Source organism: Micropterus dolomieu, linkage group LG02 (genome assembly GCF_021292245.1).
Source record: "Micropterus dolomieu isolate WLL.071019.BEF.003 ecotype Adirondacks linkage group LG02, ASM2129224v1, whole genome shotgun sequence".
NCBI classification, from domain to species: Eukaryota; Metazoa; Chordata; class Actinopteri; order Centrarchiformes; family Centrarchidae; genus Micropterus; species Micropterus dolomieu.
The window spans coordinates 28,734,822-28,762,721 of record NC_060151.1 but is presented as its reverse complement, the minus strand read 5'-3'; the positions used below and the strand labels follow the sequence as shown (position 1 = coordinate 28,762,721).

Genomic DNA, 27,900 nt, shown 5'->3' with positions numbered 1-27,900 from the left:
TAAATGTAGTGAAACGTTTCCCTCTGAGACGTGGTGGAGTAGTATAAAATACTCAAGTAAAGTACCTCTAGTTTGTACACAAGTACAGGACTTGAGTAAATATACTTAGTTGTCGTCCACCACTGCATAAAAAAAAAATAGATTAATATTCAAATAACACATGGAAGATGTGGAGATGCTTTAAATAGATTTTAGATTGGATGGAAATACCATCTTAAATTGTATTTGCTGAGCTCAAATGTATGTAAATATCTTATACATGTATTTGTATTACTTCCTCTTTTTTTAATTTGATTCATTATGCCTGAGCCTTGATGTGGATTTTCTTATTTGCACCTTTTGATTTATTTGTATGTTAATTTATACATCTATTTGTTGAACTTTGAAAATCTACAATGTTTATGAGATTAGTTATAATTAAATTATTTGCACATATTATATTTTCCTCTGTAACTATAGTGTAGTTCGTTTGTTTTGTTCATCGGTGCCACTATTCCTGTTGTGTTTCTTTATATATATTACCTTGTTTTTTTAAAATCTAATTTATTGTAAAAGTTACAATAAAGCTGAAGGCTGAACTTTGAAACGGTCCTTAGATCTATTCTTTTAACAAGACAAAATTAAGAATACAAAATAATGAATTAAATGAATAAATATTGTTTTTGGCTTCATTTATAGGGCCCAATTGTACTTGCTGGTTTGAAGTACTGGCTGTACTAGTTACCTGTTAGGGGCTGGAGACATCATGTGAAGTCAATAGTCAAATAAATCAGTTTTATGATAAGATAACAGTCTTTAGTACGTATAAATATAATTTTTTTGTGATTGGCCTCCTTTTTGGGATTTTTAATTTCCTATTCACAATTTCCACATTTAATTCATGCGTGTTTAAATTTCAAAGATGGACGAATGTATTGATAAATCATTTGCTTTGTTGTGTGCAATTACGGTCTGTGAACATCCAGTTCAGATTCGGTGACATTCTGATCATTATTTACAGGGATACATGTGATGAGAAGCTAAATTTCTTCATTTGAACAAATTTTTCACTATATTTGGTTTCGGGGAGAATCCAAACATCAACCATATAAACTAATTTTGCAGTAAAACATTTTATACAACCTTAGATTTCAATAACTAGACATATTGAAGTTATGAAAACACATGGAGGTGCTTTGCTTTTCTTAAGGTATCCAGGAAGCTGAAGCCTTTGTTGGGGGATTTGTTCCTCCAATAAAACTAGTTGTTGGCTCTAATGTGGACAAACAAAAAGGAGTTAACTGTCTTGATGTTGACGAGAAACGTGTTATAGGTTTCTTTGAGGCGTGATGTGGTGTTTCCAGTAGATGGCGGCAACTTCCCAAAAAGAAACACCACATAAACTCCTTTTTTTTTTTTTTTTAAAGCGGCAGTCCAACTAAAAATCACCAAGCAGCGACATCTTGACTCCAACATTCAACATTTTTATTGTGAAAAAGTCTCTCTTCATACCCTCGCCTTGAAACTGTACAATCAATAATTTAAAAAAAAGAAAGATAAAATGTTCAGCTTGATGTTTGAAGAACAATCTCACACACACACAATCTCTCACACACACACACACACACACACACCAGATTAATCAGCAGCTTTTAACCAAAAAACCCAGAATAGTGTTTTACAGGCGTTTTTCTTCTTTTTCTTTTTGCGTCTTAAGTCGTCGTCATCATCACAACAGTCTGCTCTTTTATACAAACACTTCCACAAACAGGCAATATCAGAGGGCATCCCTGAATCTCCCAACATGTCTTTGATAATCCAAACTCAATTCAGGAGGAACACAATCATTGCAAAGGGGTTCACAAACACTGAGGGGCTCCATACAAAACAAAACAAACAAAGAGGAGACACGTAAAACCAAAAATCATGTGAGGAAAACATCTGTAATCACGTAACACAAAGAGGATGGATGTACAATATCAAACAAAACGATATCATTGCACCCAGTGAGGGTTTTTATGCTCTGTGAGTCAGCAGCAACAACAATAATAAAGGCCTTTTCCTGTTCAGCACAGAGAGGGAAACCTCTTTTTATAAAATCTTGGCAACAAGCTCGAGCTAAATTCCTTTTTCGGGCTCATTTTACAGACTTTTAAAAACACGGGTGGTGAGGAATCTAACGCTAACACAAAATACAAGGTGTGCGGCCTGTGTCAGCTGTTTCTAAACCTGTATCTCGCCCTTAAACCAGGGGACACGTGGAGACCGCAGCCATGAACCAAATGCTCAGACACCAGTTCATTTTTAACCCTCCTTTTACGACCAAACCGTGCGTTTCTACAGATTTTAACCCATTTACTACAAAATCACATGCATCTCTATTTATAAACGTGTTCTTCCGAGTCTTCTCACAGCTCAATGTATCATGGACATTACGAAGAGTCCACGGCAACGCTAACGTGCTGATGTTTAGCAGGTATAATGTTTAAAATGTTAATCTTTGCTAATTGCCACTAACCAAAAAAGAACAGCTGAGGCTGATGGGAATGTTGTTGCAGGTATTTGTTCATAAAATAAAGTGTCTGACAAATGAAAATGTTGAACCTGATGATGGCGCTACATGAAACGTCAGAGGATCACTAAACTTATTACAGTTCATCCCGAGGTGAACAAAAACGTCTGAATCATCACAATCCATCCAAACACAATCCATATTTTCAGTTTGGACCAAAGTGGAGGAGAAACTCGCAGACATCAACATCCTCAAAACAAACACCGTGAAAAAAAATAAAAAATCTGAACTCTGAACATGTGCAACCAGCGAGTGAGCTTTAGGGCCACAAGCAGAACCGGGCCCACTGATCATGTGTAGTAAACGGGCTAAAGCAAGTTAATAGATTGGTCTTGGCTACACTGCTTTAATCTGACTCTGGATCAGTGGAAGTCTCTTTCTAAAGCGTTTTCACCGCACGAGTCTGGAGGCAAAGACAGCTCCCTGAGATTAGACAGAGGAGTGGGCTGAATGGACTGGACCGGGTTTAGGGGGACAACCCCACTTAACACCTGAGGAGAAAATGTGGCGTGAAAGCCAGCAGGCGAATTCTATATAGAAAGGAAACAAGACAGAAAGCAGGACCACTGGTGAAGACGAAGAAATAAACCAGTGTAGAAGACAGGAGGAGGAAAGAGCGGCGAGGTGGAGACGGAGCAGGGGCGTGCTGATGATGAAGCCCTCCAGAGATTTACAAAAAGAGCATCTATTATTCAGCAGCTATGAATCATGGGACAGCATGCGGAGGCGGCGGCGGCGCAGAACAGAGGGAGAGAGAGAGAGAAGGAGACGACGAGATGCATTAATCCCTGCGGGAGATCCAGTCAGAGTCGTTTAAAAAGCAGCAAATCGGAAGAGTTCACGTGTTCGACCTTGGTTCAGTCAGATCACCTTTTCACACACGAACCACCAGCCACAGGCTTCCTTGTTGTTGACTAATATTACCAACTCGCCCACCTGTTTCTGTCTTTCCCACTGGACTTGAATGCAGCACAGAGTGAGAACAGGTGACGGCTGATATTTTAAAGCTTGTTAATCACAGCTTATATTTATCTTGAGGTGACAAATCTCACGGAAAGTCCTAAATTACTACAACTGTGTCTCCAAAGCCTGATATATGCCAGTTTTGTCTGATCAACAAACCAAGCTGCAAATCTTTACAATTTATAATAATAAAACAGCCGATGTTTAGTATTTTTGCTTGAAAACTCACTTGAACAAATAACTGAAAGTTAAAATACTTCTGTCGATCCATTAGAAACAGTTTCAGCTCCAAAAAAACAAAATGGATAAAATATCACTATCATGCTTCACTTATTGACGTGCAAAACCCGCCAGTTTGGTCCCTCAAGGGGAGAGTGCGACATTCAGAGGAAGACACTGCTCACTGTTTACCGTCAACACGTGAAATGTTCCACTTTACCTGACAGCTCCTGCCTCTGCGTTACCTGATCCCGTCCAGCTACTCTGACCGGTTTTCTGTTCACGCCCGTCAAGACCTTTCCACTGACGCTTTCACCATCATCGCCAGGAGCTACGCTTTTCATGACAGCCTCAAATATTTGCTCTTCCCTTCACCTCACGCTCCACATCCATCGCTGAAACGAACGTATGGAGGACACATTAGTGCATACCACGGATGGGAGGGATGGACTCTACATAGTACAGAGAAACTGAGGCTTGGGTAATGCAACAGGTGTGGCAACTGCGTGTTTACTGGTTTTAAAATGTGGCACAGGACAGTTAAAGTGATATTCCACCCAAAATTGTTTTCAGTATCAAACACTCTGTAGGCTTAAAAGGTTTGTGGTTTTGTTTCCATTTTAAATATTTGGGGCTACATTATTAATTAGCTTTATTATAAAATAATCTGTCAATTATTTGTTATTTTATTAACCACTTAGTCTAAAAAATATGTCAGAAAAGAGGGTAAAATAACATCTCGTCTTGTTTTTTTGTTCCAACAAACTGTCTGAAACTCAAAAGATATTTAGTTTAAAATACTATAAAAATAGAAAAGCAGCAAATCCTCACACTGGAGAAGCTAGAAACAGCAAGTCTTCAGCATTTCGCTTTGAAATAATGACTTAAACGATTAGAAAAACTATTACTTTTCTTTGAACTGACCGATTAGTCCAGTTCAGTATGTTCAAAACACTCTTTCAGCAAAAACACTCCTACTACGGAGTTATTATTTATACATATTTTGGTGAATCAGGGATTATTCGGATCAGTAGTAGAAACTTAAAACAGAATTTGAGTGGAGTATCACTGTGAGGGAGCAGACAGAGTTGAGTGAACTGTGTGTGTTGTATTAAATTAGCCAGGACTGGCGGTGGCGTGTGCGTGTTCCCGCTGCATGTAGCAGGTGTGACATGACACGTGAGGCGTGAAATCTGAGAACGTGAAGAGAAGAGTCCCTAAACATTTGGCAGAGAGGGAAGAAGAGGGGAAAGGAAGAAGAGGAGACAGGAGGAGGAGGGTGTGACGAAAACCTGCGTGACGCAAAGGTGAAGCTTTCCTTCTCCATCTCATCTCCAGACTCCCAGAAGCTCTTAAAGCTGATGATACACGTGGCAACTTTTTGAGCAATGTTGCTGGGCAATCTTGCTGGTGGCAAGTCCGATTATGTTTTGAACAGATAGCGGCGGTGCGGGGAGGGTTGCGGAGTGGCGGGAGAAGGGGATTACGGTAGTAATCTTTACTCATTACCATTGACAGCAACATTGCTCTAAAAGTTGCTCCGTGTATCTTCAGCTTTATAGGTAAAAAGAGCCAAAACATCAATATGAAAACTACAGAATATCTACTGCTCACTCTGTTTTACGTCTTCTGTTCGTTTCGCCTTGTTGAAAAATGTCTGGACTTTGCATCAAGTTAAAAACTTAATTTCTGGCTACTTATAGGGTTAAGTGGTATTAATGGTAACGAGCGTCTCTCGTCAAAGAGGAGGCAGCGTAAACCACAGAATTATAATATCTAAAATCTAAGTGAACCGGTGACTGGGATGTTTTCGTGCTTTTAGCCAGTTTGTTGCAGGTGAACATTAAAAATGCAGCATGTGTATTTTTGTTGCTTACGCTTCGTTTATACTAAACCAAGAAACGGAAAACTTAGAACGGACTTGGACTCAAGGCACACTAGCAAGTCTAGACCTGAGATCTGGTTCAGGTCGCGTCTTTCTGGATTTTAGGGCGCGGTCAGACCTCCACTGCAACACCAGATGGGAACCTTCATTCATCAAGTGTTGCCTGTGGATCAACTAAAACATCTGAACTTCCAATAAGTGTTGAAACACATCCAGCTGAGGATAAACAACGATCAATAAAAGGACTGACTGGTTACTAGTGTCTTGATCATTAGCTTATTGGTCATTTAAAATATCAAATAAGCCGAGATGTGGACAGAAAAAGGTGTCAGACAGAAGAAAGACATACAAGCGAAGAATTGATCGTGAGGTGATTTTTGTGATGCACATTGAGTGGCGTGCGTTTTGTAGAGTAACTAAATATGGTTGTTTGAGTTGGTGAGGGACTTCTGTACATGTAGTTACACTCCAGCAGAGTGAATCTGGAGTCTCGTTCTCTCTTTCTAGCAGTTGGGAGTAGTGAGAATCAGGTCTGTGGAGACCAAAATGTCTGTCGCCGTTCTCCGACGACTTGTCGAGGCACCATTCGAGCTCATATTCTCTAACATGACCTCATGTAGAAGCACTCGCTCATCCCTTTATCCGTCATTCCTGCTCTTCGGCTCTTCAGGTTCAGGGATGTGCAATTTTCCTCCAACTAACAACATCCTGTACATGCGTCTCCTGATCCCATGCTGTCGATCATTCGTCGTCTCCTACGGACCCCTCGGGGACGCCGTTTATTAGGAGATTTTACAGTTGTTGCGGGTGCAGTTCTGCGGCGGGCTCTGCGGCGGACGGATGGACTTGGAGCGCTTCAAGCTATTGCCTTTGGAGCCGCCGCCCGGGTTGGCCAGCGAGTAAGAGCGTCCGTGCATCATGACGGCGTTCATGCCATTGGCCATGGAGAAGGACTTGAGGTGGGACTTGATGGCGACGGGCAGCGGGAGCTTGTCGATGAGGTGGACCGGCGTGCACGACACGATGGCTCTGCAGCAGAGGTCCTGGAGAGTGAACACTGCAGAGAGAGAGGGAGGAGGTGAAAAGGCTGAACTCCACAGCGCAGCGTCTGTGAACTGTGTTGAAACAAAAGTCTGATAATTATTGAAGATTTAAAATATTTGTGAGGTGTTTTTTTTTTATTTTTAGAAGGAACCAATGGGCTTAAAGCTGAGAGCCACAGACAGGGTAAGGAGGTAACTGACTTCAGTCTCAACAGGTGAAGCACTTCAGACACAAATAAAGTCCAGGCTGAGTTTCAATACAACAAGCCTGAGGCTACATCCACACTAACACGACCACACCAGCGTTTTAGCTGCGTGTCAGAATTGATCTCCGTCCATATAACGACTGAAAACGCAAGAAGTGGCTGTTCGTACGTACACTGGGCATTAGGGGTGGGAGAAATAATCGATTCTTAGATGCATCGCAGTGCAGATGTGAAAGATTATGAATCGATTAACAGATGTCTAAAAATCAATTATTTAAATGTTAATCGATAACGTAATGTTGACAAAAGGCGGAACTTGGGGAAGTGCAGCGCCCGGACCGTCTGTGGTGCGCAAACTAGTCCTTTAAAGCTAATTAGGAGATGTTTCTTTTGGATTTTAATGCTCAAATTAAATGCTTAGTAATTATCCAGGGATCCTGTATAGAAAAAATTATGCATCAATAATCGTTTTATAATCGAATTGCAGCCCTCTGAATTGTAATCGAATCGTGACTTGCCCAGAGATTCCCACTCCTACTGGGCATGTGCTTGCCGGTGTAAACAGGAAGCGGATTATCTATTTTACAGCTGCAGAAGATTCTGCGAAAGAAGAAAATACTACTAGAGATGAACGAAGAATATCAACGACAAAGAACCACACCAGAGATTTCTTTGCATTGACCAACGACGAGGTGGAACTGTTACTGAAAGTAATACGGGAGTACAAAGCGGAAAACAGACTGGGAGTCGTAGCAAAGCAAATACGGCGATTGTTATCATTTGCACAGCACAAAATAGTTTAATATAAATACCAAAACTAAACCTTTGTCAATAACATTGTGTTTTTGCTTTGCTTTGATTGAAAAGACAGACACAATTGTGAGCGTCTGTGTCATCGTTTTTCATCCGCCCTATAACGCTACCCCGGAGTTTTAAAATGAAAACAGGGTCAGCAGCGTTTTCAAACTTCTCTGTTAGGTGTTGGAACAAAATTTTGTAGTAGTGTGGATGTAGATGTCAGTTCATAATTAATTCTCTTGAGGGTTAGCAGGACATCACTTCCACCTGCTTCCCTGTGCAATTACAAATGAGGCAGACGAAATAAAGGCGGGAATGAGGGAGAACTCATTAGCATAACGAGGGAGTGTGTCCTCCATCTGGCGACTATCTTGGTACAGAGTGTCTTGAATTCTGTCTAAAAGCCACTCAGCACGCCTCTGTAATCACAGCAGATGCTTGACAAGTTGCTGTGTTGTGCTCATTCCACTGTTTTGGTTAATTTCTTTGGTGTACCCGCTTGTTCCCCCACCCGTCCACTCACCTCTGTTGGGCTTCCAGAACTTCTCCATGCCGTGCCTCATCAGGACGATGCGCGACAGCTCGGTGAAGGACTCGATGACGTTGAAGTTGCACAGAGGGCTCACCTCGAAGAAGGTCATGCCGTTCTTCTCTGCGTACGCCCTCGCCTGTTCGGTGGGAACTTGCCGTTTGAAGGCCAGATGCAGGCGGTTACCGACGAGTATTCGAGGTACGCCTGGAGCATGCTGGGAAGGAAAAATCAAATGGATGACAGAATAAATGCCTGTTGATAGCTGCATTTCTATTATCTAATATTTGTTTTGACATTCAAACCTGTTTTATATCAACAAACCTTTTTCCTCTGTGTAATATAATAATTTAGGAACATTCTCAATAACCGCTCTGCCTGTCTGTGCTTGCTTTCACCTTAGTATTTGCTTGCTTTCTGATTATTAATTTCACTCTGTCTTTCTCTTCTGTTCTACTGAGCTGTAGAAGAGTTGTAGAGCATATATGCTCAGCCAACCTACCGTCCATAAATAAAAGGTTAAATATAAAACAATAAAATATTTACTTTGGTCGCATGCTCGAGTTAAGGCTAAGGGACGGTCAACATTTTGATCCAGAGCGAGACATCTTAACAGTTACTGAAATTGTGTGAAAAGTGTGGAACCTGATTAAAATTTCATTAAGCTGGATTTGTAGTCGAAGTTTATTTATTTTTTACAGTAGAGTGATTGCCTTGCAGTCAGCATGTTCATGTTGTTTCATTCATAGAGCACAGTGACTGTGGTGAGCAGCGTGCAGGGCCGAGACGTCTTTGCTAGATGTGTGTTAATGTGAGAATCTTTCACCCCATGAAACTTGTAGGAGAAAACAAAACCACTGCAAGCGGACCAATCACTGCTCTTGTGAAATAAATATGGTGGACATATAGATATTTGGTTGTTTTTACATTAGAAAAATCTCAGCTATAAAGTATCTGCAGTTGATTCATTCAACATGACCAGCGCAGGCTTGTTATTAATTCAACAAGCTCTCAAAAGGAGGCAGCGTGCATCTTGTCCTGCCACTTAGGTTCAGGGCTCTCCAATTTATCTCCATCTGTTCTGACAAACTGAATGAAACATGATGGCAGCGAGAGGCCGGCGCCTCTCCTCCTGACTGTCACCGCTCATCAGCCTCTCTTCAGAGCTTCCTCCCTGTTGGATTTTCGTTCTCAGAGTCTGTCCACTGAGGTCAGTCTTGTTCCAGCAGCAGTCACAGACGAAACAGTAACAGCTGTAGCGGCAGCAGTGACAGTGGTGGAAAAAGCAGGAGAAGCAAATACTGAGGGTTTCTACAGACGGTTTGTATTTTGCCATTGGCAAGTAAGACCATTGGCGTCGAACTGCCCGATCTGTCTCACATTTTCCACAAGAACGCAAATTCAAAGGCCTCTCATGTCAACTGTAAGGAGAGTTTGAGCTCCTACCCTCGGGATGAATGTTGGGTTAGGTCCAGACATTTCTCTAAGTATTTTATTTAAAATAATTGGGTGATTATGTTGTTTTAACTATTAATTATTAGACCGATAATGCTGCTATACGGATGTGTTGTTACACGTGTGGAAGGTTTAAGTTTTTGTGGTCATGTTTGACATAGTTTAATGATGATGTTTTATGTATTTTATTGTTTATTTTATTCTGTGTTTCTGGCTGCTAGATAAATTTCCCAGTGGGGACGATAAAAGCTTTTTGCTGATGTGGGTGGGTATGTTTTTTGTCACTGTGAGAAATATCAATGAATCACAGTCAACTCTTTTTTCTCTTCAGAGCCAACACAAATCAGCTGTACACTTCTCTAAGGCTACGTTCAGACTGCAGGCCTTAATGCCATTTTTTTCCCCCAGATCAGTTTTTTTTGTTTGACAGTTCACACTGTTTTTTTTTAAATGTGGCCCGGATCAGACTTGAGTGTGAACTGTCCGCGGCCTGAAAGTGACCCGCATGCGCAGAAGAACAACACGACGTCACACGCAGCCCGCTGTTGCAGGCTAAAGAAGTAAACAGAGGTCATCTCCTGCTAGCTGACGGGAGACTGATGTTTTTTTATTGTCCTCTCACGGATCACATTTCTCCCAAATTATGACAAGTGTTCACAACTTTCTGTTCTTTTCTTTACGGTTTCTGGCGCTGTACAACGCAACTGCCCCAAAACACACTCCCTCCGTCTCTCTCTCCCTCTCCCCACTGTGTCCGCTCGGACAGGTAGCATCAAAGTCGCATTTAAAAAGATCTGTATCGGATTTGGACCGAACTGGAAAAGATCATTTTCAACGTGGCTTGGCCTGTTCACACTGTCATAAAAAAATCAGATTTGTGTCACTTTGGCCTGCAGTCTGAACGTGGCATAAGAGTTCTTCATGTGTACATGCAAGGGGATTTTCCCTAGTGTTGTGAAATAAAATGAACCAAGACGCTGTGTGAAAGTAAGAACTATGTACAGTACAAATATATGCGTTGAAAAATATTCAACAGTAATATAATCTGTAATGTTTAGCACACATTAAAAGAGCAATTTTATAAAACAATAATCCCAAATATTTTCAGTTCAATTTTCAGATGTGAAGATTTGTCCCTTTCCACATATAAGACATAACCAGTGATTAAACCTAAAGAAACTACATCTGTTTTCGTTCTTCTCTACACGCCGTTTAACTTTCATCATCCACAGATTTTTTTTATTTTTTTTAAATCCCTCCATCTCTACTTTAGTTCTGTCCTTAAAAGTGTCCGACCACACCGCATCTGTGGGGGTGGAGCAGGAAAGGCCAAACTGAAACACACATTCCACAGGCCAAAAATATCACACACACACACACACACACACATCCTCTTTGTTCCTAAATCAGCAGGAAGGACATGATGAGAGTAGCCCAAACACCCAGGTTGTCTTAAGTGATTCACTTAACTCGTTGCACTGACCCTTTGTCCTATCAAACGGGAACACTGTTCCAATTGCTGGAGTCTAAAAGAAAAAAACATCACACTTCCACCATCGCAGCAGAATCATAAGAAGATCCAGCTGGACTATTACAGCAATAAAATACGAGCACAAGAAGTCCTGAACATGGTTCATTCTTGAGGAGCACGCTGATTTCTGGATAAGATATTGTTTTACTGCCAACAGTCCTGCCCTCTCGTGAACCTTTCCCAGAGAGAAACAAAGAGTTACTTGAATGAGAAGTTAACTGGCTCAGTTAACTTTAGGGTTGGGTATCGTTTTAATTTCTCCAAATCTGGTTCTTATCAAATCTCGGCAATGATTCCAAACCCTTCACTACAGATCTTGTCAGCGCTCGGTCACCTTCATCTTCCCCTTCATGGCTAAAGTGAAATGAGTCTCTGCACAAGAGTGGCGTCTCTAAGAAATATATGTGTTGAGTCATTTGTAGACATCATTCGTTTCCCTTCAGTTTTGTTCCTGAGATGTTGCTACTGTTAGCGTTAGCTATATCTGGGGCGTCATTGTAGCTGGGGGAGCGCGACACCTTGAACACGGTGCGTTCCTTCAGATTCACGCTGTGTTGAAAGGAAACGCTTCGTCATGTCGGAGCTGCTTCCTCCCTCGCACCAAACCTCCTTACTGCAGCTGTTGCGTTTTGCTGTTTTGCTCTTTTTTAGTGATGCTAAGCCAAACTTTGGAGAGTTCGCTGCGGTCCGCCACGGTCCAGGAATTGAAACGACAATCTCTCTTCTCACGTGGAAGAAAAGTGACTTTTTTATGGAATGTAAAATGCTCACTGCAGTTCAATCGGTAGGCAATGAAATATGAAAAAAGTTAAAGTAAACCGACAAGTAGATCTGAAGATGCACGTCTCTTTTCGAATCCACGTTTTAAAAAAAAATTGATAATAGTTCTTGATACCCAACCCAAGTTAACTTTGGGTAAAAGCTATCTATACACTGCCAGGAAACCTGTCAGGAGTGAAAGAAAAACAGCTATAGTCACCATTATTATGGCGGTTGGTGCAGGAAATTATCTCTGTCTGTTAGAAGCATCGTTTTAAACCAAGAGTGGACAAAAAAAAAAAAAGTCCTTTCTTCCATCTCTTGACATAATTGACCCTTCACTAAGCCACGCTCCCCTGGACAAACTGTCCAAAGGGGACCGTCAGACTTTTATCACGGCGCTGCCACTGTCTATTACTGCACTCCCTGGAGAAATATTACATAATTTTTGGAAACAGTGAAATAAGCAAACAGCTTTGCAGTTGCATTGTGCATTTGTAGGTTGTCAAACTGACGTGAAAAAAATAAAGACAGAAGCTAAAGCCTACCGATCACAGAGTAAAACTGAAGCACCGTATTATGACTGACTACTGAGAAAGAGGTACAATGATATTAAGGATCAACATTGTTCCTGTACAGCTGGGTAGGTCCTTATTCGCTTTTGCAATCATTAAAAAGCAGAACAGTAGGGCTACATAACATTACATTCAGCAGTATGTTAGCAAGCGTTTTAAGAATAAATCGCACTTCTTCTTTCAATCTCTCTGGGTAGCAACTGTAACTATTACAAGTGCCTCAGGAACAGCGTTTGACCATATCTTGGATTGCTTGCATTAGAGTCAATAGAGCGCAGCCATGACCGTGTCGGACCACAGGTAGAGAGAGTCCTATACTACGCTGTGATTGGCCAGCTCCATATTCAGGGCGTGGCTTAGAGAGGGGTTAATTGTCGAAGAAAGTGATCTATAAGAAGGTCTCTTTTGCTCTTAATTACTTTTCCCATCGCAGTGACCTGATTGGTCATTAGGCAAGGCTGTTTTAATCTGATCCTCTGAAGTTATCCTGCTTTGGAGCACTACCTAAACCTGAGATTTGTGATCCAGAATCTAAACTTCATGTCTAAATGTTTTCACCTACCTCCCCAAGTATGATACCTGTTTGGGCTCTAAGCTGGATATGACCAAATAACAATCCTGCAAACATCCATCACACCTCATCAAACCAATCATGCATTCATCCATCGCTAAAACTCACCTCATCAATCTCTCTGATCCACCTGTCGATTCCATCAAATGACCACCGGTTAGTGATGTCATACACCAGCAGGATCCCCTGAGAACAGACACACACAGAACAGCTGGTGTGTAAACGTGGAATCTGTGCAGCCAGCACAGAGTCATGTTGTCCTTAACCCCTTAGGCCAAAACCTGGACCTTTAGATCAAGTCACGCAGGTTTACTTCATGCAGCAGTTTCCAAATGAGTCTATTTTAGTGATAAATCGATTAAATCGGCTGATACCTGCATTCAAAAGGCCTTAAATGACAGCAGATCTAATCTAACACCATTACTGGCTAGGGTTAAATATATAGTTGTATTGTAGAGTATAATGCAGCCGAATGACGTAACCCACTCTCCCTTAAACACCAGTCACGCTCTGAAAATCGGCAGCAGAACCCAATGTATGTTTCTATTTCATTCATTAATAGAGCTTCCATCTACAACAACATGTTACTGTAACATGAATAATGGATTAAGACATGACATGTCTTTGCTTTGATATCAGCCATCGTCCGCACAGTTCTCTAAATATCAATTCATCGATTACTAAAATGCCTCGACGCAAATACTTTGCATTGACGCTTCGTTTAATTAATATAACTATACATCACACTGTTTCACACAGACATTTATTACTGGCACACATCGCGCTTACGCTGTGAACACGACGTGATTATGATGCCGCTGTGTTTGCAAAGTGGAGGAAGAGAAAGAAAATAGCGAGTGACAAAGAAGAAAGTGTCCAAAGTATGGGATGGGATTATTTCAAGCTAATGAAAACAACAACTCTGTCACAAGCAAAAGTACGACGCATCGATGAAATAATCTATAGAAGCTTTGAATACTAAAATCATCGTTAGCTGCAGCCCTACATTGGCCATTGAAAAAGCCATATCGGTTGACCGCTTGTCTATTTTGGTTGTTTGTTCCTCACCTGAGCCCCACGGGAATATGAGCGAAAGATGGTGCAGAACCTCCCCTGTCCTGATGTGTCCCTGAAGAAGAAAGAGAAAAGAAAGAAAGAAAGAAAGATTAATAGTCAGCTGCCAGGAAGTAAAACCTAACTAGAAAAGTGGTAGTTATGAGCATCAAGGACGAAACACGGGCCTGACATGAGACACAAGACAAACACAGACGGCGACAGAGATAGAAGTGGGAGGGAAGCAGAGGATGAGGTAAAGAGTTTGATAATAAAAGAAAGCATCGAGACAGTAAAACAACAGTGAGGAGAGTGTGACAGACAGCGGCTGCAGAAATAAAGAAGTGTCTGCATCATACGGCTGCCTTTAAATTTCTCTCTCCGCAGGGAAGACAAGGCGTTGCTTCTCCCCTGTGTTGCTGAATTCCTTGGCCTACTTCCAAACAGGCCTCGCCTTGCACTGCCGTGTGTCTTGACAACTACACTCATCTGCTGCATCTCCACTGATTATTAGTGAGGCATGTATTAGTACGCACAGGGTAAGGACAGGATTCCTTCTAATGTCTTATCCATTATATAACCTTCTTACTTAGTGTTTTGTTTTGCTCTATTGCCTCTTTTAAAATGTAACGTGCATTATGTAAATGAAACCCATTTTCCCTGAAGTAGCTTTCAAGGTCCGACTGTATCAGATACAGATATATTCTGTGTCAAGTTGTTCCAACTCTTCATTGAAGCTCTGTGGTGTTTATACCGAGTGAAATATTCAGACCCATGTTTTTATGGATGCACCATTCCATCAAACAGAAATATTCAAGATGCACTGGGCATCATTTTATACACAGTTCCCCATTTCAGCCTGACATATTCTTCTTCTTTGGGAACTTTACGACCTCCACAAGATTTTCTAATAACGTTTTGTGTGTTTGAACAATGTTTGGTGACATAACAGGAGTTTTATAATGGCTGGCCCACCTGCTGGTCAGTGTCAGTTAGGACGTTAAAGGTTAGGTTCAATTTAGAGAAGATGTGGTTCAGATGGAAGCGAAATTTTGACGCAGGAAGACTATATAAAGTCAGATGCGCGTGGGCACACTTCACGTAATTTTTGCCCACTGCGATGTGATGTTAGGTGAAGCCACGGCGGTGTGAGTTTGAGTAAAATATTTGTGCTTATCCTGGAGTTCTCTTGAATCCACTTCATGAACGTACAGAGAGAAAAGACTGGAGGGTTCCAGTCATTGTCTGAGCCGTCACACAAACGCAGACGCACAAAGTCAGCTCTAACAGTTAATGTCTGAACAGTCGGTACACACCAGCTATTTGGGGCGAATTAACACAAGCTGTCAAATTCACACACATAAAACAAACCGAAAATCCGACTTCTTCACGGTTCTTTGTGAAAAGACTTACCTTTAGTGGTAAAAAAAAGTTTTTTGATATATGTGCCTCTGTGATTCCTGCCTCCACCCCAACACAAGGCAGGTGAATGTGAATTTGTTTCCATTGAAAAATGTTCCAAGTTACTGTTTAAAGACCGTTAAGACAAATGTCAAGAGTTTTAAATTGATTGTTTTTTTAAAGCCAAGTTTTTTAAAACCAGCTACATTATTTCTTTAAATACCAATAGCGTTATTGATAAAAAAAATAAATAAAAAATATCACACAAGAGGGTATTCCTAAGCTGAGAAGTTCACGTGAGGTGAAAATTCATGGAGTTGCTTTCGTTGCATTACTAGAGTCTGCATAAAGTGTGCAGGAGATCTCAGAGACGCTACAGGTTACATCAACCTATTAAACTCCAACAAAATTAACATTTAAGATTCCCAACTGTTGGATGAGGACACTTAAATAAATTCATAGAGAAAAGATTTTAAGGAGTTGAGTTGTCAAGTGTCATCTTGCACCTCCTAAGCCTTGAGTTGAAGGCGGTCACCGAAGCCAAACCCCATATAACTCGACACAGATCATTTTTCATCGGAGCTACGTTCTACAGAAGACATTACTCATGAAAACAGTTGAGGATTATGTCTGTGGGTTATCCAGTAACTGCTGCTGGATAAACATGTTGTTTGTTTTGTTCATGCGTCATTTGTCAATGCAATGAGCACCGCAAGAGACAGATACTCAACACCACCAGATATTCAACACCAGGGCAGATAAAAGCAAAAAACACTACATATTTTTTAACAATTTGGCTGAACAAACCCGTAAAGGTCTAGAACACCACTGTACTGAGGGATTTCATGCCAGAAAAAGAGCAGCAGTCACTCTCCATTGTACAGACAACAACAGGTTGGTTGTTCAGTAGTGATGCTTACCAAAGCTCCAGCTTTACTCTCCTCCCGTCCAGAAGGATGGTGGTGGTTTTATAGTCGATACCTGGACAGAGAGACAAAGGGCAGACAGAGAGCAGCATTAAGCAAATGGACGCATCAGGAAGGCCAGCATCGATCAAGATTTCAATACCGAGATCATCATCTATTTGAGCCACTGAAATTAAATCAAAGTGTAAACTCTGGTTAGCTTCGGAAAAATATGACAGCTGCGTTTTTACGGGTGACAACACAAAAGACATCTCATTGGAGATGTTTCAGCTCTGACTCGCTGACTTGTTTTCATCAAGGTTAACAATCAGGCACCAGAGTCTGCTCCCGTTCCTGCTTTTCACAGACATCACTGAGCTCCAGTGTAGAATAACTGATTAACGGTTTGAGTTAATCAACCTCACCGTCATGATGACGGCCATCGTTTGAATTTGTTTGTGGAGATCACCCTTTCACATTTTCTTGATTGCTATTAACGGCCATATATGTATGTAGATTTTAAATTTAAGTAAAATTTTATAGAAATACAAAATAAGACTGTGGACATGTTTTTTATTTATTTATTCTTTTTTTATTTTAAAGCTGAAATATGAGAATCTGGTCATAACTGTGGTGCTTTGAGCGAAATGCAAACCTCATGTGAGTAATTTTATAATGTTTACCATGTTCACCGTCTTAAGGCCAATTTATACTTCTGCCTCGAGTCTAGATGTAGCCACGTTGTTGTGTTTTATACTTGGTGTAAGAATTGCTCTGCAATTACACCGCCAAAAGGCTAGTTGGCTTTGGGGTTTTTATGTTCTACTGCGTTGACTTCTGGTTTAGCCCTCTGCTAACTTGAATGAGTGTAAAATGATTTACATGTAGCTCTTCTAGACTTTCCAAATGTTATTAGAGCAAATAAAATCAAGTTCTGATCAAAAAAACGTACCCACCATTTAGCTCATTTTAATAATGCAAGTCTATGGGTACATGTCTGGTTTGGCCTCTAGTAAAATTGGCTTCAAAACACGGAGCACTTCCTGGGGGCTTGGAGGAATGTCATTAGTTCTGCAGGTATTTGGTCATGAAAGTATTGGACAAATAAAAATGTTGCTTGTTTATGCGCTAGATAAAAAGTCTGAAGATCACTTAAGTTATTACAGTAATTCATCCCGAGGGGGATGTGAATGTCTGAGCCAAATGTCATATCAATCCATCCAAGAGAGAGTGACACCGCTACCATGCTGAAATTAAAAAACTAAACTAATTCTAATGTGCGTTACAAAAACCATGCTTGCAGTTTAACTGTCAGGACGGAGGCAGCGGTGTACAGCCTGCTAACAAATCTCTCTGGCTCATTACTTCACTCTTTTCTGACAAACCTGTCCGACTGCTACACCTGTCACCCTGCTAGCCCATGTCTCCACATGTTCACCCGAGTGTGCTCGCCAGGTTACGGTTTTCACTAAGCCTTATACCACCTGCGGGCAAGCAGGTGAACCACTGGATAATCTGTGTTTTCCACACTGCACCATAAGATGCGATTGTGAAAAAAAACTTGTTACAAAATGCGTCTCCACCCTGCCCCGACACGCTCACCAGCTAAATGCTATTTCAGTTAACTTTCCACCAAGACAAGAGATAAACTGACCAACGTTTTGTGTTTACTGGCTGCTTTAAGAATAAGTCCAATAATTTTCTGTAGTTCTCTATTTGTCAGTCAAACAAACAATTGATAGAACATTTTTATTGACTGTAAATATAAATTGGCGCCTCTAGCAAAAGATGCCCAACTACAAAAAAATCAAAAGGATAAAAACACAATAAAGCCAAACAGCTTATTTCCATTGTTGTCCTTTTTGGGAAGGCAAAGGGTATGAGTATCATGAAAAGGCAACTATGTTACTAGCAGTTTCTAAGTATACATGGTTTCTCTTTACAGTTTAAAATGTAAATGTAAATGCTCCGTACTTGTATAGCGCCTTTCTAGTCTTTTCGACCACTCAAAGCGCTTTTACACTACAGCTGCATTCACCAGTCATACACATTCATACACTGAGCTCAAACAGAAACTAACATTCACACACATTCATACACTGGCGGAACAGCCGCCAGGGGCAAATCGGGGTTCAGTATCTTGCCCAAGAGCCAGGGATTGAACCGCCGACCTTCCGATTAATGGCCAACACGCTCTACCTCCTGAGCCACAGCCGCCCCATTGTTTAGTGACAATACTATATACACAATATTAATCCATAAAAGTTCACCTATTTTAATCACAAGAATTACTGTAACTACTATTACTGTGTGTGTTGTTCTAAAAACCAGTGACCAGTTTAAGAAACATTAAACTCTATTTGTGAGACATCTTTAAAGATTTAGGAATCACTGTGCTTGTAACTGACAGCCACATACAGGGTAAATAAGTGACTATAACACTGTTTTTTTGGGGCTTTTCAAAATGTTTAACCTTTCAAAATATTAAAGGTTTAATGATCAATTATTTTGCAATAAAGACAAAAGCCGAGTGCCCTTACCCAAAGGCTATTCTAATAATGCTGAGCTGTGAAATAGAGAACAGTACATTGCATTTGCAGCAGATCTGAGAAAAAAATATGATTGTACATTTACTAGATAATTCCCTAATATGATTTTAAGAAGTGACATTGATTAATTTTCTGCAAACAAACCCATCATTCAGCAGCATATTAATTCTACCTCATAACTTTCCTCGCACATTCACAAAATGGATGTATGTTTCAATGCATGGCTCTTTTAGCTGTAAACTGTCAGCTTTAACATTAAACAGTAAGAATAAAAAACACATTAACACAACATTAATGTCTGAGCGAGCGAGCCTTCCCAGTTCCCAGAGTCTCACACGACTGAATCCGCCTCTGGCAGGTAGCAGCTGCCGGCTAACGACATTAGCAATATCTTCCAATTTTCCAGGCAACATAAAGCTGCTGCTGAGCTAAAGTGCTGAGCTCAGGCTAGCCTAATTGAATTGGAGTGAGTGCAGGGCTTTGTACCAAGTGCTTCCTCTCCTCCCATTTCTCAGATATCCCAGATGATCAATAGCTTCTCTGATGTCTTAGCTGGATACTGCTGCTTCTATTCTGGGAGTCGGCAGAATTTATTTTCTTCTTCGAACGTGCTCAAATCTGTGAAGCTTATAATGTTCATCTTTTTGTTGACACTGCACAAAACACTGCAGTAATAAGCCTAAGAGTGGGCCACTCTCGCAGTATATGTACTCAAATTACCTAATTATTTGTACATTTTCCAGAAAATCAATTGAGAAACTGTTCACGGAAGCACTGACCAGACGAGTATGGCTGCTACATCAATATGAATGATCTTTGTATATTGCCTCCTAGTATATATCGTATATTGTTAAACACTAAGTAAGCAATCCGCTCTTCCATTAACATTTATTAATTTAGCAGAAGCTTTTATCCAAAGCGACTTACAATTGCTATACATATCAGAGGTTGCTCGCCTCTGGAGCAACTAGGGGTTTAAGTGTCTTACTCAGGGACACATTGGTGGATGGGTTACAGAGGGAATTGAACCTGGGTCTCTCACACCAAAGGCATGGATCTTATCCACTGCCCCATCTTCCAAAGTACAGCCTTACTATAAACTGTGTAGCTGTATCATATAGCAACACGCCTAAATCCCAGAACAGTAAAGACTAATGTAAATGTATGTTGTAACCATGAAGTTCAGTGTTTCACATTAATTGGCGAGACTTTGGCAGCCCGACAGTCTAATTTGTCCCACCATAGTTTCAGAATGAACCGAAAATATTTTGAAACCTCTGACAAGACCTCTAACGTTGTGTTTTGCGTCGTCGCTGTAAGCGAAGTGTGGTTTTAAACTTCTTCTTCTTTATGGTCAGAATAAACAGAAGAGGCAGAACATGCAAAACTATTTTGATAATAATATTTTCAACAAATATGCACAAGTAAAATTAATCTTTTTTTCAGTCCCTTTTCCTCAACAAAATAATCTTGATAGAAAAATTAAGTGCTACTTCATTCGCAAGTCAAACAAATTAAAGTAAAACATTTGTTGGACATTTGTTATGTCATAAGAAAGAAATATATATCACGATGATTAGTTATTGTTTTATTGATTAGCCCTATTTCTAGTGTAGAATGAAGACAGTGGAAGTTACATTCGCAAGGACAGGGGAAGTGTAGCTGCAGACACTGGTGTGATGTGACACTGTGATTAAATTAAGTATATTAAATAAATTGTGTAACAAATCATGATTTACATGAGTTACATCCTCACAGTCATTGTGTTTTTTGCTAATGACAGACAGGTGACTTCATGAACTAAAATAATTAATATTAACGTTGAGTTTTGATTTTTACATGTTATGGTGTTGAAGCTGAAAGTCGTGTATTATTTGTGTTCTTATCGGTCACACTACACACACCGTAGTCTCAAAAAATCCTGTGGGAAGCAGAGGCGTCCTGTGTGAAATACATTACGTCCGCAGGTGTAAACAACATGTAGAGGCTGTGAAGGAAGAAATGAAATAGGGAAATCAGAAAGCAAAGTGCAGAAAATCTGATTTAACAGCAGCGAGACTGCATTTACAGCTAAGCTCTGTTGAAATAACAGTCGGTGTGGATCTTTGAAGAGGATTAGACTGGGTTCAGCTTTTTTTGTTACCTACCAACACTGTAAACCCTTCTCTCTCCTTCAGGCAGGCAGTAGGGGGGGGGTTATCTATCTCTGAACTGGCCTGCATCCAGCGATAACGGTCTATGGTTATGCCACTGTCAAAACAGCCAGTCGTTAAACAAACAATGGGCCGCCGTGCCTGCATGACCCTCTGGGGAATATTCCATTGTTAATGTGCTGAATGAAAAAAAGATTCTCGCAGCTCCCTTCAAGCTGCTTTTGCATTTTAATTGGCTGCACCCCTCCACGGCTGGTGTTATCTGATGGCTAGCATCAACTGACTATGAAATTCAAAACAACAACGACAAAAGGAGGACAAAGGTGTGATAAAACAAAGGAATTTAGTCGGAATGAATGAATTATTTTAAACATCAGTGAAAATGAAGAAGGGCTGGTTCTTCTTATAATGATACGTAGTGCGAGACAATAGAGATTTGTCAGCCAGCCGTCATTACTGAGACAGCTATCCCTTTATATCTCTAGACTTATTGTGTGAGAAGAAGTACCTTGATATTTAATTCCTTGGATCTAACAAAAGACTTTTTCTTGTGCTAATTTCATCGACAGTTTTGTAATGTTAAGTCTAGAAAATATGCTATATTATGCGAGCTACAATCATAGCTGGAATGATTAGTCGATTAATCGATCAGAATTAACTTCTTCCAGCCTCCTTTGATTTTAAAATGAATCATTTGGGTTTTGGACTGTTAGTCGGAGAAAACATTTGTGCTCTTTGTAATTAAATGATTCATTATTTTGTCCATTTAAGTTGTGAAAAATGCTCTTTACAATTTTACCAGGACCCAAGGTGACATTTTGTTAAGTCCAAAACTCAAAGATATTCCGATTACTATCCTAAACAATGACGAAAAGCAGCAAATTTTAACATTTGAGAACGTGGAACCTGGTGTTTACAGATTACTACTGTTATATACGATTGTCCATACAGTTGCCAATTCATTTTCTATTAAACAAGGAAAAATTAAGGCGACATCTTCAAATTTATTATTTTTTCTAAAGCTAAGTTGAAAATCCAAAAATGTTCAATTTACAATCTTACATGACAAAGAAACGCAGCAAATCTTAATTTTTCAGAAGCTGGAACCAGCTAATGTTTGACATATTTGCTTTAACAAATTACTAAAGTGATTAACTGACTACTAAACTAGTTGTTTTCTCAGCCGTCAGCGCCCCAAAACTACATGCTACACTGAAAAATCTTTCCAAGTTGCATTGAGTCGAATACAAGGGACAATGTATGACATGTTTTTCATTATGCCTAGTCACTATTCTGAGTCTGTTCAATAAAGCACCCAATCACTGATCACCAAGGAGGAAATGCGACAGACGGGTCTACCCAGCTGGCTGCCCCAAATCAGAAAGGGAACCAATCATAGCCTGAGGACAACATCATCCAATTAAAATCTGCTCTTTTGTCCTGATTTTCTCCTCCTAAAATATTTAGGTTCCTCTCGAGCATCCCCCTTCCCTCCACGCTAACCTCTCACCGCCACAGGGATGAAAATCAATAGCAAAACATCCCATCTGTAGTGTGTTCAGCTGAGATCCACTCTGCCCTCCATATTTAATGAAGCCGTTTGAAGGCTATTTGATCTTCCTCACATCAATTAGGACATCTTCCTCTTTTAGAGACTCTTTAGAGCATGGCCAGGCCCACGTTTTGGGCTTTAGAAGAACGACAGGTTCTCCGTGGGCTCGGTGTACAGAAACCTCAAGGTCACAACCACTCTAATGCAGATGCATTTTAAAATGCTGTTTACTTTCCAAGTTTCATCTAGGACTGGGCAGTAAAGTGGCGCTATAATCTGTAGATTCTTCAGATTTATTATATGGTTTATAAAAATATCACAATATTTTGAAAAATCCCTTGTTTTGTACAACCAACAACGATTTTTAGTTAACAATGTTTTAAAAGCAGCAAATCCTCCCATTCTTGAGTTGCAAGCAGTGAATAGTTGGTCTTTTTTCTTAAGAAACGATTTAAACCATTAATCTTGACTGATTGAATGATCTTTTTGCCTCCAAAATGGATATCTGAAAACATTTAACTGTCTAAAGCCTACTGTACATACAGTAATTGCAATTAGAGCCACAAACAATCAGAATAGGGTAATACTTTAACCACAATGTGGACATATTGCTTATTTGTAATAATAAGCTCCTTCTCTAAATCACCATCACCCGCTGAAATGAAACACTTTGGGTGTCTGAAAACACATGACCTGGGAAGGTCTTCACACTGCTGCCAAATGCCAACAAGCAGCATCACACTTTGGCAGAATTAGAAAAGCTGACTCATGTATTTTTCATGAACAGCTGCTTTCAACCTAAGGGGAGGAAAAGGAAGTCTTCATCTGATATTTAGGGATTCATCTATGGGGCTAAACTGTTAATCAAAATATTCTTGAAATTGAATTATGGCCAAGTGCAACATCCAAATCTGAGGAGCTGCAACTTTTTGATAACGGGAAAATTTGTCTAACATACAATAAACGAAGCATATCGGTCAGCCCCTAACCTACAACAGCATCTCGAGTGAGGACTGTTATTATCTTTGACAAAAAACGCAGTGCACATGCAGGATTTGTCTTTTAAGAAATAAATAACTGAGCACCATATATTCTTAGATCAGTGGTTTAAAGTGGAGGAGAGAGTCTAATTAGGCTGCACACATATGATGGATGTGTTCACGTTTCCTTTCTGCCCTGATGTGCACCTCATTACTATTCCAAAACTCAAAGAAGCTATATTAGCATAATCTGATTGACTCCATCACAGGATTCATTCACTACATATTAGAGTAAGGAGTAACCACTGTGCTCTTTAATGAACATGCCTGAGTTTTTGCAATTTACAAAAGTATTTAAATGACTGCTGAATATTTTCCAAAGCATTCTGCAGCATTTTAGTGCTTTAAATGTGACTTTGTTCCTGCTTTCCATGCAAAATGAATTAGCAGACATTTAAAAAGCTGCCTGTGTGGAGGTAACCCATCACAGTAAAAAACAGTGTGTTTTTATTATGCGTGCTCTAATGCAGCTTTCAGTGCAGAGTGCTTTCCACTACAAAAAAAAAACAACAATAACAGGATGTATGTTAAGTAAGTAAGTATTTTCCATATGTAGAATTAATTAGAGCAACCTGCCCAAATGGATTACTCCCACGCCCAAGGTTTTTTTATTTTTACATTTATTATTTGTTCCTTTACTTTGGGGAAATGCATTATTTGACAAAACACGGGAAAATAGTATAGTATAAATTAGCACTCCTAATTTCGCTGTATATATGTAAAATGACAATAAAAGGCACTATTTTTTTCTAAAAATCTATAAACACCATGGTAATTCCTACTTAGCACTTAGGAAATGGTTAACAGTAATGTGTTTTATTTGTATTAAATGGGCTAAAAAAACACGGGTATGGTCCTTTATTCTTTCATTTTTACTCAGCTGTGTTTTACCAGCTCTTCTTCTAGGGCTTCACTTTGATGGGTGTGTGAGTATGCATGTACAGCAGCTACAGACCACCAGCTGACTATACAGCAGCAGCAGGCAGTGATCAGATAGTGGCTGTCAGCCCCAGAGCACAAGCACTGAGAGAGCCAGGTGATCTGAGCTCCTACACCCAGGGAGAGATCATCTGATAGGGCACAGCTCCATCAGCCTATCCCTCCACAGCATGGCGGATGGAGCTAAAGGTAGACTAGGTACACAAACCAATACAATGGCATAATACAAATGATAACCTAATCCAATCAGCTCCAATAATGTTTAAATCAGACCTAGAGAGGATTTATTTTTGCTTAAATACATGTATATACAAATACCAAAGCATTTTGCTGTAGTTGGTTTAGCAGCTTCCTTTATTTTTTTGGGACACCACTGAAGCTGTTAACTGGGGAGGACGTTGACTGGAAAATATTCAGTGTTTAATGTTTAGGTCTAAAACCTATTGTTTTGTTATTAGACTACGAGGAAATTATCCACTAACTGAACAACAATGCACGTACAGTCATGACTGTCTGACTTACTTCCATGCGAATCCTCTGTGTTATAAGCGTCAGAGAGCTCATTGTGTGTTCTCCACAGTCCACACAGCAAAATGCACAGCTAGTATGTTCAGGGCTTTTGTGATAAACAAGTATGACACAACACAAGGAGCTCATCATCTAAGAGGGCAAAACTGAGCCAACAGGTCCCAGTCAGCTGAGATTAGAGTGACTCACCACTACTGTAAGCGTATGGGGACTCGGCTGATCCATCCTGCAGGCTGTCCAGGATCTCTCCTTTGCCCACATCGCTGTCTCCGACCAGGAGGAACTTGAGCAAGTAGTCGTAGCTTTTCACTGGGCTGCCCTGGCTGCCCATCGTCTCTCCCATCTGAGTCCAGGGGCAGCAAATGGTAAAGATGAGTGACTAAACTTCCCCAGTCAACACAAGGATGGGTAAACCAACCAACCCCCCCCCCCCCCCCCCCCCCCCTCTGTGTGTTATTCTACTCACTTGACAAAAACAAAGGCAATGTTTGTTATCCCATCAACTTGCTGAATGGCGGTGCACCAGCACAAAGTCCTTGTTTTGCAGGGTAACTTTAACGGTCTTCCAAAAGTGTGTGCAAACAGGTAGTTTTCAGACTAAAATAGGCCCAACAAAACACAGTCTCACATGAATGTCCTACAAAGTGGATGCCAAAAATTTTGAAAGAGATTTTGAAAAGCAAAACACCCTTATTGCCAAAGTGAAAAGATAATAATAATAGTTGGTCAGAGTTCCTTTCCTCCGTGGGGGGAAAACAAATCTTCACCCAATGTAAACAACTGGCACTGTTCTTCAAACTGATGACTGCCAAGTTATAAATAAGTGTAACCAAAAAAACTGAGACTAGAGTTCCTTTTTTACCCTAAAAACCTGTTATCGTAGTGACAGATTAACATCTATTAAAGAGTAAGAGCACAGAGATCCAAAGGGTAACTAAAGCTTGATCTGGACGGGATGACTCTTAAAGGATTGCAAAAAATCTATTTAACAGTTAGGGAAGAAAAACATGCTTATTGTCTGGAATGGCGATTATAATAAGCTTTATCAGCGAATTTATGTGCTGGGATATATTTTCTAGAGGCACTGCAAAGTTGGAGGGTGTAACTCTAGTCTTTTGTTCACAATTAAGAGAAGCTTGCTGGGGGAACAACAAGCTAGCCCTAACAGAGAGCTAGCCAGCTAGCTTAGCTGTTAACACTGGTGCGAACGTTAAAGTGCAAAAGCACTCAGACGAGATAGTTGTTTAAAGACACTGTCAACAGTTTCACGTTATGCCACGCTACACATATCCACAAATAACCCTGTTTTACCCTTTAAAAGTCGATTCCCACTGGAGAAAAAAAAAGGCTTTTCGTATTTACAGCTAGCGCAACTTCAACGTCCGTGTGATTTCGGGCCCCCTTGTCTTTCTTCAGTCCGGGATGACAAAGATTCCTGTAACTCTCTAGAAAACACTGTGATTAAAAGGCTGCGGCGTCTTTACGTCCAGTCCAAATCTCCGTACGTGTACTCAGTGATCTCAGTCCGTGTTCTTCCCATGTTTCTCCATTATAGTCAATCATAATCCCGTCTGTGGTTTCTCTCAGCGCCGCACAACAACACTGAATACGCCGCTGCCAGAGCGGCTGCAATCCCCCCCTCTGTTCCCGCCCTCTCGCTTCAAGCCCCGCCCACCTCGCCCCATGATTGGACGCTGCCTTTAACGGTGAAATACGCAGCGGCATGTACGTTGGCTAAAGACAAACGTCCATCAAAGTTTGCAGTCAACAACACGCAGATGGTGAAGCGAATGTGGACAACAAAGATGATTCAGTTCATACAGTGCAGAGGCACAGGACAATGGCATAACATCATATGATAGGATTAAATTAAAGCCCTGAAATGTCAGTGTTTCCTCAAAGTGAAATTTGGGATATATAATTACCCTAAAACATCAATTAATAGCCCGGGCTTTTATTTGCTTAAATCACTGAACTCGCCCTGCCTATACAGGTGCTGGTCATATAATTAGAATATCATCAAAAAGTTGATTTATTTCAGTAATTCCATTCAAAAAGTGAAACTTGTATAATGTATATGATTCATTCCACACAGACTGATATATTTCAAGTGTTCATTCCTTTTAATTTTGATGATTATAACTGACAACTAATGAAAACCCCAAAATCAGTATGCAGCTGGAGTCAGTGCTTCAAGAACCACCACGCACAGACGTATGCAAGACACGGGTTTCAGCTGTCGCATTCCTTGTGTAAAGCCACTCTTGAACACGACACAGCGTCAGAAGCTTCTCGCCTGGGCTAAAGACAAAAAGGACTGGACTGCTGCTGAGTGGTCCAAAGTTATGTTCTCTGATGAAAGTAAATTTTGCATTTCCTTTGGAAATCAAGGTCCCAGAGTCTGGAGGAAGAGAGGAGAGGCACAGAATCCACGTTGCTTGAAGTCCAGTGTAAAGTTTCCACAGTCAGTGATGGTTTGGGGTGCCATGTCATCTGCTGGTGTTGGTCCACTGTGTTTTCTGAGGTCCAAGGTCAACGCAGCCGTCTACCAGGAAGTTTTATGGAGATGCAGATTTCATTTTCCAACGGGACTTGGCACCTGCACACAGTGCCAAAGCTACCAGTACCTGGTTTAAGGACCATGGTGTCCCTGTTCTTAATTGGCCAGCAAACTCACCTGACTTTAACCCTATAG

General features: G+C 40.5%; 1 protein-coding gene across 5 annotated transcripts; it reads right to left on the bottom strand.

Moving 5' to 3' along the window:
• Window positions 1-1,447: 1,447 nt before the first annotated feature.
• LOC123961601 (ras-related protein Rab-40C) lies at window positions 1,448-26,825 on the bottom strand. Of its 5 annotated transcripts, none has more exons than XM_046037108.1 (8): window positions 26,517-26,825; window positions 25,672-25,802; window positions 25,395-25,548; window positions 16,460-16,520; window positions 14,154-14,214; window positions 13,194-13,271; window positions 8,189-8,411; window positions 1,448-6,675 (listed from the first exon to the last, which is right to left on the bottom strand). In XM_046037108.1, exons 3-8 carry the CDS (start codon window positions 25,546-25,548, stop codon window positions 6,401-6,403), a joined length of 852 nt encoding a protein of 283 aa, XP_045893064.1. In that variant the 5' UTR covers window positions 25,672-25,802; window positions 26,517-26,825; the 3' UTR covers window positions 1,448-6,400. The 5 variants fall into 5 exon arrangements, with proteins under 5 accessions (XP_045893064.1, XP_045893054.1, XP_045893078.1 ...); XM_046037098.1 differs by having other exon boundaries at window positions 26,568-26,825; XM_046037122.1 differs by having other exon boundaries at window positions 25,672-25,767; window positions 26,568-26,825.
• Window positions 26,826-27,900: the final 1,075 nt, after the last annotated feature.

Excerpts from the sequence above, each read along its gene's own strand:
- LOC123961601 (XM_046037108.1), bottom strand. The coding sequence starts at position 25,548 with ATGGGAGAGACGATGGGCAGCCAGGGCAGCCCAGTGAAAAGCTACGAC. Across the intron at positions 16,521-25,394 it reads CCCATACGCTTACAGTAGTG|GTATCGACTATAAAACCACC; the intron begins GTGAGTCACTCT and ends CTCTCTGTCCAG. Across the intron at positions 14,215-16,459 it reads AGAGTAAAGCTGGAGCTTTG|GGACACATCAGGACAGGGGA; the intron begins GTAAGCATCACT and ends TTTCTTCTTCAG.